At 43.2% G+C, this 13,905-nt stretch overlaps 1 protein-coding gene and 1 pseudogene across 2 annotated transcripts in view; one reads left to right on the top strand and one right to left on the bottom strand.

Moving 5' to 3' along the window:
- The window catches only part of LOC102260963, a 9,927-nt pseudogene extending 4,484 nt beyond the window's left edge, over window positions 1–5,443 (bottom strand).
- USP31 (ubiquitin specific peptidase 31) overlaps window positions 1–13,905 on the top strand; it is a 46,902-nt gene that overhangs the window by 12,352 nt on the left and 20,645 nt on the right. For both annotated transcript variants that reach the window (XM_014530016.1, XM_005882321.2), the window contains exons 6-10: window positions 5,728–5,905; window positions 8,612–8,723; window positions 9,520–9,614; window positions 11,506–11,583; window positions 12,401–12,530. In XM_014530016.1, coding sequence (XP_014385502.1) covers window positions 5,728–5,905; window positions 8,612–8,723; window positions 9,520–9,614; window positions 11,506–11,583; window positions 12,401–12,530 — 593 coding nt within the window. The remainder of the gene's footprint in view (window positions 1–5,727; window positions 5,906–8,611; window positions 8,724–9,519; window positions 9,615–11,505; window positions 11,584–12,400; window positions 12,531–13,905) is intronic.

The raw sequence follows: 13,905 nt of genomic DNA, 5'->3' as shown, positions 1-13,905 counted from the left end.
CATGCACCTCCGCACCTTTGTATTTTACTTCCGCACCGCACCTCCTCTGAGTCTCGGTATGCTTTTCTCTTTCCTTCTAGTTGTAGAATTTCCACTCAGCCAGCCTTCCTGTGGTTCTGGATGATGTCCGTTCTGTCTTTTAGTTGTATTCTTGAAGTGGTTGTGCTAAGCAGCAATCTCGGGTGTTTACCTATGCTGCCATCTTGGTTTTTTCCTACTTGATCTTTTTTTATTTCTTCTCCTTCCTCTCCAAGAAGACCCTTGAACATTTCATGTAATACTGTCTTGGTGGTGATGAACTACTTTAGCTTTTTCTTGTCTGTGAAGCTCTTTATCTGACCTTCAATTCTAAATGATAACTTTGCTGGGTAGAGTAATCTTGGTTGTAGTCCTTGCTTTTCATCAATTTACATATTTCTTGCCACTCCCTTTTGGCCTGCAAAGTTTCTGTTGAGAAATCAGCTGACAGTCTTATGGGTAACTAACCCTGTAGGTAAATAACAGCTTTTCTCTTGCTGCTTTTAAGATTCTCTCTTTATCTTTAACTTTTTACATTTTAATTATGATGTATCCTGTATGGGCCCCTTTGGGTTCATTTTGTTTGGGACTCTGCACTTCCTGGACTTTATGTCTATTTCCTTCACCAGATTAGGGGAGTTTCTTGTCACTTTTTTCAAATAAGTTTTCAATTTCTTGCTCTGTCTCTGCTTCTTCCAGCAACCCCATGATGTGAATGTTGGTGCACTTGAAGTTGTCCCAGAGGCTCCTTACACTATCCTCATTTTTTTTTAATTCATTTCACTTTTGATTGAGTGTTTTCTGCTTCCTTATATTCCAAAACACTTATTTGATTCTCTGCTTCATCTACTCTATTGTTAATTCCATGTAACTTGTTCTTCATTTCAGTTAGTGTATTCTTCATTGCTGTTGAAGTTCTCACTAAGTTCATTGAGCATCCTTGTATCCATTGTTTTGAACTCTGTGTCAGGTAATTTGCTTGGCACCATTTCATTTAGCTCTTTTCCTGGAGATTTCTCCTGTTTTGTTTTTTCTTTTCCTTTGTGACATGTTTCTTTATCTCCTCATTTTGGCTGCTTCCTGTGTTTGTTTCTATGTATTGGGTAGAGCTGCTACATCTCCTGGAATTGGTAGAGTGGCCTCATTTAGGAGGTGTCCTATAGGGCCCACTGACACAGCCTCTCCAGTCACCTGAGCTGGGTGCTCCAGGTGCGCCCCTTGTGTTGGCTGTGTGCATCCTCCTGTAGTAGTTGAGCTTTGATTGCTGTTCACACATCATTGGAAGGTTGGTCAGCTGTGAGGTGTGGCTCTGACTACAGCAGAGGAGCTGCTGTGCAGGGGCTGACCCTATGGAGCAGAACTTGCTTCACTGGGCTCTGGTGCCAGCTGAGTCTGCTGCTTGTGTGGGTTGGTCGTGGAGGTGATTGGGTTGTCATCTGGTGTGGTCTGAAGCTGGCTCCTGCGTGCACTGTCTCTGAGGCCTCCTGGGAGTTGCAAAGTCAGCTACCACCTGTTGCCTGCCCAGGGCCTGCATGAGCTACAGAGCGATCTGCAGGTGGTTGCTCCTTCTGCTGGACTTGGAGGTGCCCAGAAGGTGCCCAGAGGAGGTGCTCAGTGTGGGAGGGCTCAGAAAAGGAACAATGGACTCTGCCATCACTTCTGTCTGGGAGAAAGCTGTCTCTCCAGCTCTTGCTGTGATATCATACACTTCAGTCCCTTCCCATATGTTCCTGGTGCTTTTCGAACTGCTGCCCAGCTCTGAAGCTCAGAGTGAGTCTGATTAAGTCTTTGGAGAGGCCCTTTAAGAGGAACGCCTAGGACTTCAGCAGCCCTCCTTCTCACTCAGCCACAGTCTGGTTTTTACAGCCAGAAATTATGGGGACTTCTCTTCCTGGCACTGGAACCCCTTACTCCTTATGGATCCACAGCCAAGATAACCCTCCTGGTTTTTAACCACCACATGTGGGCTTGGGCCCAGCCTGCTTTGTGTCGCCTGCCCTTCTACGAGTCTTGATGTGGATTCTTTTTATATTCTTAGTTGTAGGCCTTCTGTTCAACTAGATTTCAGGTGTTCTGAATGGATAGTACCTTTTGATGCATAAAAGTCCTTAATTTTGATGAAGTCTGATTTATCTTGTCATTGCTGTTGCTTGTGCTTTTGGTGTCATATGTAAGAATCCATTGCCAAATCCAAGTCCATGAAGATTTACCCCTGTGTTTTCTTCCAGAATTTTTATAGTTTTAGCTCTTACATTTATGTCTTTGATCCATTTTGAGTGAATTTTTGTGTATGGTATGAGGTGGGGGTCCAGTTCCATTCTTTTGCATGTAAATATTTAGTTATCTCAGCACTGTTAGTTGGAGAGACTATCCTTGGATGTCTTGGTGCCTTGTCAAAAGTCTTTATTTTAGTACCTCTTTTCTTTCACCCCCTAATGCTAGAGCAGTGGTTCTCAACCTTCCTAATGCTGCGACCCTTTAATACAGTTCCTCATGTTGTGGTGACCCCCCAATTTCATTGTTACAAATTGAACATAATTAAAGCATAGTGATTAATCACAAAAACAATATGTAATTATATATGTGTTTTCCGATGGTCTTAGGCGACCCCTGTGAAAGGTTGTTTGACCCCCAAAGGGGTCGTGACCCACAGGTTGAGAACCGCTGTTCTAGACAGTCTGTTATTTCAGTATTCATTATTCTTTGACCCAGGAGCTCTATTGTCTGTTTTCCAGTTGTTGTGTTCTCATGCATGTGCTTTTGTTTATTTAAATTGCTTTCTAATTTTAATTGCATCACAGTAAAAATACCCAAATCACCTGGTCCAGAAGTTTCTCCTCATTTCCTCCACTCTCAGCCGGCTGACTGACTCCTCCCGTCTGTGCTCTAGTTGTAGCTTCTGCTTATCTCTGGACTAGAATATTGTGTGGACATGACCTGTTTTCTCCTGTGTCTGTCCCACAGGAGAAACTGGGAATTCTCTGCAGTTGGGACTACGTTTTGCTTCATCGTTCTGTACCCAGCCACTCAGTTCCTAATATACAGCCCAATTAGTGTTTGTTCAACTGAATATTACCCCAAATCCCCTTTCATTCCCCAATTACTAGAGTTTACACTAAGTTTCTCTTTTTAAGTGAATATGGGGAGGTGCAAGGTTATCATATTCTAGCCAGAGAGTGCCTTTGTTGGAAGAATATGCCACTTTGGGAGTATGTGTTAGTCTTTGTTGTAAAGGCCTTATACTATTGGGTTCAGGTGTATGAGGCTGCTACTTTTCCCAGTTTGCAAATGAGGGAGGAGACTTAGATTAAGGGTCACACAGCTGGTGGTAACTGGGCCTGCACTTTGAATGCAGAGCCAACCTCTGTAGTTGATGGGTATCCCCTCATCGCACTAGGAATCCTGATCACTTTTAGCAGAACAGGTCTTCCCAGCCTCACTTCTGTCAAGAGCCTGGGAAATGAGGCCATTCGTTGTCTCAGATTCAGAATTCTATTACTTTTACTTCCTTACACTAAAGTTTAAAATGGTTAGGAACTGAAATCTGCTGTTCTTTTGTGATTTCTTCATGGTGTTCAACATTAAAACGTATTTTTCCTCTCTAATAGCTTGATGAAAACTCAGTGTTTCCTTATTTCTAGTTCCTGTGTTATTGTTCTTTAAACACATTTTTATTGCTTTCAGAGAGGAAGGGAGAGAGAGAGAGAGAAACATCAGTGGTGAGAGAGAATCATTGATTGGCTGCCTCCTGCACGCCTCCTGCTCGGGATCCAGCCCTCAACCTGGGCATGTGCCCTGACTGGGAATTGAACCATGACCTCCTGGTTCATATGTCGACACTCAACCACTGGGCCACACTGGCTGGGCTGTGTTGTTGTTTTTTTAATTTTTTTTTATTTCATTTATTGAAGGAAGAAGGAAAGAGAGAGATGGAAACATCACTGTTGAGAGAGAATCATTGACTGGCTGCTGTTTGCTTGCCCCCTACTGGGGATCGAGTCGGAAACCTAGGCCTGTTCCCTGTCTGGGAATCAAACTGTGACCTCATGGGTCGATGCTCAACCACTGAGCCACACAGGCCAGGATAGTTCCTGTGTTCTTTATTTTAAAACGTTAATTTATCTGGAATTTATTTTGCTATTAACTATGTATTCATCATTTTTAATCCTCACCTGAGGATACGTTTTTATTGATTTTTAGAGAAGAGAGAGAGAGAAACAATCGATGTAAGAGAGAAACATCAATTGGTTGCCTCCCGTATATGCCCCCAACCAGGGATTGAACTCGCAGGTATGTGTTCTGGACCAGGAATCAAACCTGCAACCTTTTGGTGTACCGGACAACCCGCCAGCCAACTCAGCCAATTGGCCAGGACTATGTATTCATGATTTTAAATTGCTATAATGTTGATGTATCTTAGTAGGTTCAGCAAGTCACATATTACTGGATATTTAGGTTATTGCCAGATTTCTGCTATGAATACTTTTGTGTAAATGCTTTTTATTTTGTTCTCCTCCTGGTGATGTTACTATGTTTTAGGTGGAGGTAGGCTTCATTTCCTTAGGCTTTACCAGGCATTTATTGAGTTGCTACTGAGTGCAGGGCTGCTGCTTGGTGCTGAATTGCTTAGTGCCTCTGATTGACAACTCTGCTTTCAGCAGTTGGTATGGCCTGCCAAACACACATCTGCGTTCACTTTAGTGTAGTTGATACCGTTTAGGCCAGTGGTTCTCAACCTTGGCTGCACATTAGAATCACCTGGGAATCTTTAAAATCCTGACTTCTGGGCCTCATCCTCCAGAAATTCTGTTTTTTTGTTACTAATGTTGTGGTCCCACCCCATAACAAAGAAACAGAATTTCCGGAGGATGAGGCCTAGAAATCAGGATTTTAAAAAGATTCCCAGGTGATTCTAATGTTCAGCCACGGTTGAGAACCACTGGTTTAGGTGATTGTATTAAAGTTCTGTAGTTGCTGTGAATCTAGTTAAATGGAATTTCTTTTTTAAATCCTTACCCTAGAGGACGTGGTTTTTTTGTTTTGTTTTGTTTGTTTTAAAATTTTATTTTATTTTAGAGAGAGAGGAAGGGAAAGAGAGAGAGAACCCTCGATGTGAAAGAGAAACATCAATTGTTGCCTCCCGTACACGTCCTGACCAGAGATCGAACCCCAGTCCAGGTATGTGCCCTGACGGAATCAAACCCCAGCCTTTCTGGTGCAGGGGACGACACTGCAGCCAGCTGAGCCACCTGGTCAGGGCAAGTGTAGTTTCTTATAAGTTTGGCCCTTCATCAGGGAGAAAAAGCAGCATTGGAATATTGAAGATCACTCCACTTGTATTAGCCTTTACTTTTTACTTTTTGAAAAGTTTATCTGGTTGCTGGTTGCACGCATGGCCACACTTTACGTTGTTGTGGTGAATCATCTCTGCAGACTTGCCCTTCTCACACTGGACCTAATGGTCACTGAAGATAAGAGGTTTAATTTTTCAGTTTCTGACAGGTAAGGCCAGCTTAAAAATGACGCTGAAGAAATTATCTGAGTGGCTAGATGAGTCATCTCAGAGTAGATCATTTGTTCCTTCTTTCAACTGCAGTTTAAATTATATAATGACAACATCTTAATTTCTCTACTGGGTCAATTACTTTGTAATGAATGAAGGAAAAGAATTTTAAAGAGATGAAGTAAGTTTTTTCTATTTTATTTCAGGAATTCACTTAAACAACAATCTGAACCACTTAACAGTTGGCGTGGCCCATCATAGACTGTCTTCTGCACACGCAGCAGCAAAGCAGGGGAAAGTGGAGCTGCCGGTGACGAGAGCAGAGAGTGACAAGATCGTCCTGCTGGTGTGCAACCGCGCCTGCACCGGGCAGCAGGGAAAGAGGTGCAGGCAGCTTCTTTTCCCGCAACTGCGGAGGCTTTGAAAAGTCTCCTATTTTCAAAAGTAGGGATAAAAGCATCCGTACTTTTCGTAGTTAATTTTTGATTCTGATGTTTAGAAAGAATATGTGTGTAAGTTGACCTGATTTGAGGGATTTGGAGGGAGAATATAAATTTACGATGATAGAATCTGAGTGAGAACGGCTCTTCAAGCTCATGGTAGTTTTTAAGGCTCCTGTCATATGTCTGTTTCCAGCACAAGCTCCTCTAGTGGCCCCAGACCTACACACCTAGATCCAGCTGCTTTCTTAACAGCTTTCTTTTTCTCCTTTAAATTCTTAACAAATCTACTTGGATGGTATGTACATCACAATCTTGGGTTCCAGACTGAGCTCTCCCTACACCTAGCCCTCCGGCGTTCCCTGAGTGGTGCGTGCCACTCTTCGTTCAGTAGCGTAAGCCAGAAAGCTGGGAGTTGGAAATCTCTCGGGTCTTCCCTCTGTAAGAACTTCCCTCTGCGGGAGTTTCGATGTCTTTTAAAGTAGCCTTCTCCCAGAAGTGATATACTTACCTGAGTGGTGAGCACGGTGTGGACCTGCTTAGGGAGGAAGGCACTTGTTTCTACTCTTTGTCAAGGTAGCATTTATATTAATTGCTTTGGAATAAATTCCTTTTTTAAAGATGCTAAATTAATGTAAATGCAAAATGTGTTGATTTGTGTATTTTTGATGCTCATTAACAAATACTCGAGTGTTGCCAGTGTGGGGGGCACCGTAAACACGGGGGCTATGTAGCAGACAGACAGACAGACAGACAGGATCTGTCTTCCCAGGAGCTTACATCCTGATTAGGACAGTGACTACAAGCAAGTAAACACATTTAACTCAGTCCTTTCCACTTTGAAGATTTTAAAACTGGCTGGGATGATAGAGTGCTGGGGTTGGGGACTGTTAGGGAGGGAGGTCAGGGAGGGCTTTCTTGCAGCAGCTGAGCCTGAGAGGAGAGGGTGAGCTGTGTGAGCCTCTGGGGAAGAGGATCTCATGAAGAGGGGACTTGGAGTACAAAGACGCTGAGCCTGGAGGAGCTTGGCATGTGTAAGGGACAGAAGGGAAGATATGTTAGTCTCTTAGAAGTGAAGACATTGTCATTGAAAATGTGGCCAGATGGTTTACATGTGCTTGTAACTTCATGTCACAGTCATTTTTAGGCAGATAGGTTGGTTCACTGTTGTGTGTCACTTGAATAAACTTTGTATTAGTAGTTGGGTTTCTTGGTGATCTTAGCACCTCTGCTAGGCCTGAGTCAGGGTTTGTCCGATTCCTCCTCACTCACTCACTCAGCATCTACCATGTTACAGCCTACTAAGATAGCAGACCACATTTCCTTCCGCCAGATAGTCACAGTGCATGGTGGAGGCAGAAGAATGATCAGGCTCTGTAAGTTAGTGCTGTGGTGCCAAGACAGGGAACAACCCAACAGGTGCTTCCGCAGAAGGACACCTCTGGGGGTCTTGACGTGGGTGAGTGGGGCCTAGCCCAGGAGCAGGCTGGGAAGGCTTTCCGGGCTGTGGGAATTGGCTGAACAAAGACCTGGGTGTGTGAATTGGACTCATTCAGGGCACACAGCACGTAGGTGTGAACGGCTGGAGCTTGGGGAGTGAGGGCAGCCCAGCGGTGCTCCACCGTGGCTGCATTTTAGAACCGCCTGGGGAACTTCTAAAAAGTCTCAGTGCTTGAGCCATCCACCAGAGTGACTGCAGCAGGATCTCGGGGGGCTGCACTCGGGCACCCTTGTTTAAAGCTCCCTCGGTGATGTAGCCTGCAGCCATAGCCTAGAGCCAGGCACTGCCTCCTGTTCTCCAACACCTGACAGCCCGGCACCGCAGGGGCCCCGTGGCTTCTCCCTGGCTGCCTGCCTGCTGGGCCTGCAGTCCTGTCTGCTCCTCTGGCAGAAACCCATTGCTTGTTTGACCTGTGCTGTTCCAGACTGTTGTCCACTCTGGCCTTCTTTCCTCATCGTCTCCACTGATCCTGTGTCTTGCTTCCTAATATCCTAGCCTCATGTTCCCCCAGAAGCCATTTTGATGAATGAGCTGTTAAATTTCATTTAGAAATCTCAGCTTCTCTTCTGACTTTTTCATCCACTTATGAGAGTTATATTAAATTTCCTGTTTGTTTTATATTGAGAACAGCCCTAAAACCAATTATATAGTGATTCCATTTAAGAAAGTCAGTGGTTGAGTGTTGACCCATGAACCAAGAAATCACTGGTTTGATTCCTGGTCAGGACACTTGGCCTGGTTGTGGGCTTGATCCCCAGTAGGGGGCATGCAGGAGGCAGTTGATTGATGTTTCTCTCTCATCGATGTTTCTATCTCCCTGCCCCTCTCCCTTTCTCTAATGTCAGTAAAAACATATTTTAAAAAGGTCATGAGTAAGGAATACAGCGTAAAGCAGTGATTCCCAAAGTGGGCGCTACCGCCCCCTGGTGGGCGCTGCAGCGATCCAGGGGGGCGGTGATGGCCACAGGTGCATTTGGGGGCATATATCTTTCTGTTTAATTGCTATTAAAATTAAAAAAAAATTAATTTCCAGGGGGCGCTGAGTAATATTTTTTCTGGAAAGGGGGCGGTAGGCCAAATAAGTTTGGGAACCACTGGCGTAAAGGAATGGTTATAATTTAAGGTGATTGAAATGGTTGTGTGTGTTAGGTTTGGACAGCCTTTTGTGCTGCACTTGGAGAAGACAGTAGCCTGGGACCTGCTGCAGAAGGAAATCTTGGAGAAGATGAAATATTTCCTGAGGCCCACGGTTTGCATTCAGGTGTGTACGTGCTCTGGTATTCCGGCCCAGCATGCGTGTGTACCAGTGAAGAAGCAGTCTTTGCAGGGGAGTTCGGAGTTCAGGCCTCTGCTCTAGGGAAGACGGACATGAACTGGAGAGTTCGTAAGCCCTGGTGCAGAGCTCTCCAGTAGGACTCTGAGACGAGGACTTAGCCCTCGTTCTGTGACATGAGCTGCCACTGCAAGTTTCCCTTCCCAAGTTTGTCTAATCACGGTTAGCACGTGGTCTGCTTGGACAGACTTTGTAGAACATCTCTCTGTGTATTTTCAAAATTCGGATTTCAGTGGTAAGGTATCCATGGGAAACTGACATTAAGTTAATGTTGTCGACTGCCACATATTATCTGTCTGTCTTGCATAACATATTTGCTGTGTAAATTGTATTTGGGTAAATGATATTTAAAGTGTATTAGAGCAGCTCAACAACCTAATAGAACATTATGGAGGAGCATTTTACAAAAGTTTGCTCCCCCTCTAATCTGGTTTGGAAACACCACTGTGAAACAGATGCCCTTAGGATAGTGGTTCTCAACCTTCTGACCCTTTAAATACAGTTCCTCATGTTGTGACCCAACCATAAAATTATTTTCGTTGCTACTTCATAACTGTAATGTTGCTACTGTTATGAATCGTAATGTAAATATCTGATATGCAGGATGGTCTTAGGCGACCCCTGTGAAAGGGTCGTTCGGCCGCCAAAGGAGTCGCGACCCACAGGTTGAGAACCGCTGCCTTAGGAGCAATCCAGCCTAATTCTCCTTCCCCGTTTGCTGCAGGTGTGTCCTTTCAGTTTGCGTGTGGTCAGTGTGGTGGGAATAACATACTTGCTGCCCCAGGAAGAGCAGCCACTGTGCCACCCAACGGTAGAAAGGTAAAAACATCACCTTCTAGAATTTCACAAGCGCGCATGTGTGATTTCTAGTGACGTCTGGTATGATTTCCACACAAGTGTGTTCTTTGGGCTCATTAGAAATTAAGTTCTTATTTTACTTTTGACTCATATTAGGATATGATATGCTTCAGGATCCTTTTTGGAAAAGCCTGGAGTACTCATGTGAAGGAAAGCAAATTGCTGTATATCCCAGGACTACAGAAAAATGACACGTTCATAGTCACCAAGGTTGACATTTCCCAAAGTAGAATTCTCATCATGCCCCTTTCCCCTGCCGTCCTTGCAGGGTGACCTGTGTTGTAAAAGACAAAGCCAGGCTCCACAGTGCCGGACGTGTTTCAGTTTGAGGCTGACTGCTTGCCTCTGTCAGGCCTGCTTGCTGCTCTCTCACCATCCTAACCCTTTGGCAGTGGCAGAGTGCCACGGGCTGCTGGACACACAGCACGGCTTCATGTGCCTTTGCATGTGTTGACAGTGTCTTTCCTCTGAGCCTTTGTTCACACTATCCATCCTTCCCCTGTGGTCAAATTGTTCTTGCACTGCGCTTCCCCTGTACTTTCTACACACTTATATTACAACACTCACTGTATTAAAATAATGATATGTATATGACACATAAATATAAAACTCATGTTACTGTTTTATGATTTTTTTTAACAAATGTTGTAGTGCCTGCATTTCAGTATTTCAAAAAAGTCTACAATGTGGTTCTGTTTGAAAGCAGGTTACTGTTTGGTTTTGTTATTAACCTTTTTTTTTTTTAATTGATCATAGAGAGAGGAAGGGAGGGAAAGAGGGGGAGAGATAAAGAGAAAGAGAAACATCGATCTGAGAAATATCAGTATGTTGCCTCCTGCACATGCCCTGACTGGGAATCGAACCTGTATCCTTTCAGTATATGGGACAACGATCCAACCGAGCCACACCAGCTGGGGCAAGTCACTGTTTGGTTTTAGAGATGAAAATTAATAGATTAGATAATGCTTCAAAACATTTCAAAGCATAAGAAGATTAGATGAGTAATATTGACTATTTTTTTTGTGTGTGTAAAGGCTCCCTTTGTGTTCTCTGAACATTTCTTTTTATAAGTACATCCTTTTCTTCTTTTTTAATAAAATATATTTTTATTGATTTCAGAGAGGAAGGGAGAGGGATAGAGAGATAGAAACATCAGTGCTGAGAGAGAATCATTGATCGGCTGCCTCCTGCACGCCCCCTACTTAGGATCAAGCCTACAACCCAGGCATGTGCCCTTGGCCGGAACCGAACCTGGGACCCTTCAGTTCCCAGGCTGACACTCTATCCACTGAGTCACACCGGCTAGGGCAGTAATACTGACCATGAATCCTGAGCTTCTCAGGAGATGAAATGTGCCAAGGCACTCAGTGGGGCTTTATGAAGGAAGGAGGTGGAGCACGAGCAGGACTTAGTGGAAGTTCAGGTTGGCGCAGACAGAGTCCAAGGACAGGCATGGTTTATGGGGAAGGGGTGCAAGAACAGACTTTGTTCCCAGAGAGACTGTTGTCTCTATTTGGGTTGGTGAGAAATTGGACACAGAGTTGGAAAGGTCCTAAAGAACATCTAAGAGTGACTATGGATAGCTTATAACAGGATTCTAAATTTCTTCCAATGCCTATTTCTATACTGGACAATTTTAATTTAAGGGTTTTTTTAGTCCCACTGTAACCTATTTATTATATATGAGGTTGTTTTAGTGGTCTCAGTAGAAACTTTTTCTGATGGGGAATGATGATGATGTTCAGAAATCACATGATTTCAGATTTCAGATAGGATGACCATATTTAAGTAAAATAATTTATTTAGAAAATAACATGTGACTCCCCTCCCTCCCCATCCCCTTTATCTGTAGGGCATTAAAATCGTGTGGACCGGGTGGCACTGCTCATGTGAAATTAGTGGTAGAATGGGACAAGGAGACAAAAGATTTGTGAGTATTTTTTACTTAGTGTTTATAGAGTCATTGTTTTAATTATTTTAAAAGCATGCCTTTGATCTTTCAAATTAGCTGAAACCCAAATTTCTCTTTAACTGTTTAGTGTCCGGTGTGTTGCTAATCCTTTATTTAAGGAGTTTATTATTTCTCTCCTATACATTTTGTTGTTTGCTGCTAATGAGATAGAAGCTATATATTCGTGTGTGTGTGTGTGTGTGTGTGTGTGTGTGTTCATTGTAGGTCCAATTACTTTGATTTGTATTACAGGCCCATTCACTCTAGTAAGTTAGGTAAGATGCATGCCCTTAGTTACAAAGGACAAGAGTATATGGATTAATTAGCATAGTTCATGGCCACTTCCAAAAAAAAAACCAGCTCCAAGTTATTTCTTCTTTTTTTAAAAAAATATATTTTATTGATTTTTTACAGAGAGGAAGGAGGAAGGGAGAGGGATAGAGAGTTAGAAACATCAATCAGAGAGAAACATCGATCAGCTGCCTCCTGCACACCCCCTACTGGGGATGTGCCCACAACCAAGGTACATGCCCTTGACTGGAATCGAACCCAGGACCCTTCAGTCTGCAGGCTGACGCTCTATCCATTGAGCCATACCGGTTAGGGCAAGTTATTTCTTCTTGAAAATAATTTTATAGATAGAGAATTTTTCAAGAACACTTTGGAACATGGGAAATTGCTTTCTTACGCATTGACCTTCTTGCTTATGAAATTATATCTATGCTGTGAAGCTGTGATTCTATTTTGTGTCAGTTTTGCAAGATATTTCTGATAAATGCTTTGCCCCCAATGGCAGCTTGTTTGTAAATACTGAAGATGAGTATATCCCTGATGCAGAGAGTGTCCGTCTGCAACGGGAGCGTCATCATCAGCCTCAAACTTGCACTTTATCCCAGTGTTTCCAACTCTACACCAAAGAGGAACGGGTAAGAGCAGGGGAGCATTTCTTGGGTGGTGCGGTGGTAGGGATGGGGGCATAGCAAGGTGACAACGAAGAAACTAATTATGTCCCAGAAAACTTCCTGGTCGTTTTGCATTTACATAGGTTCTGCACACGTATGGGTATTTTAGTGTAGGGTTTTAAATAATTTTCCTTAGTAACTGGAACAGTGATTCTCAACTGTTTGGTACTAAGAACATAGGTGTGAGAACCTATCTAAATTAATTATAATTAAATAAAATTGAAAGTTCAGTTTCTTAGTTTTGAGTGCTCAGTAGACACAGTGTACATATAGACAAAGTTCTATTGGGCAGTGTCTTTGGACCACTTAGCACAGTGCTTTGCAGACAGTAGGGATTTGGTAAATATTTGCATGTAAGGATGACAGATAGACAAGTCTCTGTGGACAGGGCTCAAGCCTGTGTGGTTTTTAAACTTCTCCAGGTTTGTGCAACTTGAGAAACCTTGACTAAAACACTTGTAATTCATCTTGAAGTGATGTTTAGGATCAGAACTTTTATTTAAATTTTTTAAAAATTGATTTGAGAGAGAGAGAGACATGGATTTGTTGTTTCATGTATTTATGTATTCACTGATTGATTCTTGTATGTATCCTAACTGAGGATGGAGCCTGCAACCTTGGTGTATCGGGATGACGCTCTAGTCAACTGAGCTACCCGGCCAGGGTCAGGTCAGACTTTTGACTACTAATTGTTACTGTTCACTCTACGTACATAGGGAGTTATGCAATTTCGGGTGGAAGAGGACTTGAACGGTCCTTTCTCTCTGATGGTTGGGCTCTGCTGAATTTCAGAGACGTACTCGTTCAGCCACTGTTTGTACACCTTTAGTTGTGAAGCGTTTGCCTACGTAGGAGACTCATCATTTCCTCTTTGGAGGTCCCTGATGGAGACTTAGGTCAGCCTGGACTACATCCCCAGGTCACTGTGACCACATGTGTTCTCTCTAAGAATAGCTGGGGCCAAATATTTGTCTATCTTTTAAATATTTGAAATGGTTTCCATCTTCTCACTGAGTCTTTTCACCCCCAAGTTTTCCATAGCTAGTTCCTTTAATAATAGGTTTCATAAGACATCTTTTTTCAGTTTGGAGCTTATATAAAATAGTTCATTGGTTTTGCATCCTGGTGATTGCCTACTCTGTATAGCACCTTATCCTATTTAGATTTTTTTTTTTAATTGATTTGGGAGATGTTTGAGAATGGCACAAACCTTAGAGGTGAGCAGACCTACTAGATGGCAACACTGGTATTCTACAGAACGTCTCACTGATTAGGAAGGATGAGTTCAAGCTAGCAGGATATATTTTCACTAGAGGCCCAGTGCATGAAAATTCGTGCA

This window comes from Myotis brandtii, unplaced genomic scaffold (assembly GCF_000412655.1).
Source record: "Myotis brandtii unplaced genomic scaffold, ASM41265v1 scaffold707, whole genome shotgun sequence".
In the NCBI taxonomy this organism is placed as follows: Eukaryota; Metazoa; Chordata; class Mammalia; order Chiroptera; family Vespertilionidae; genus Myotis; species Myotis brandtii.
This window is presented reverse-complemented; position numbering and strand designations above follow the sequence as displayed.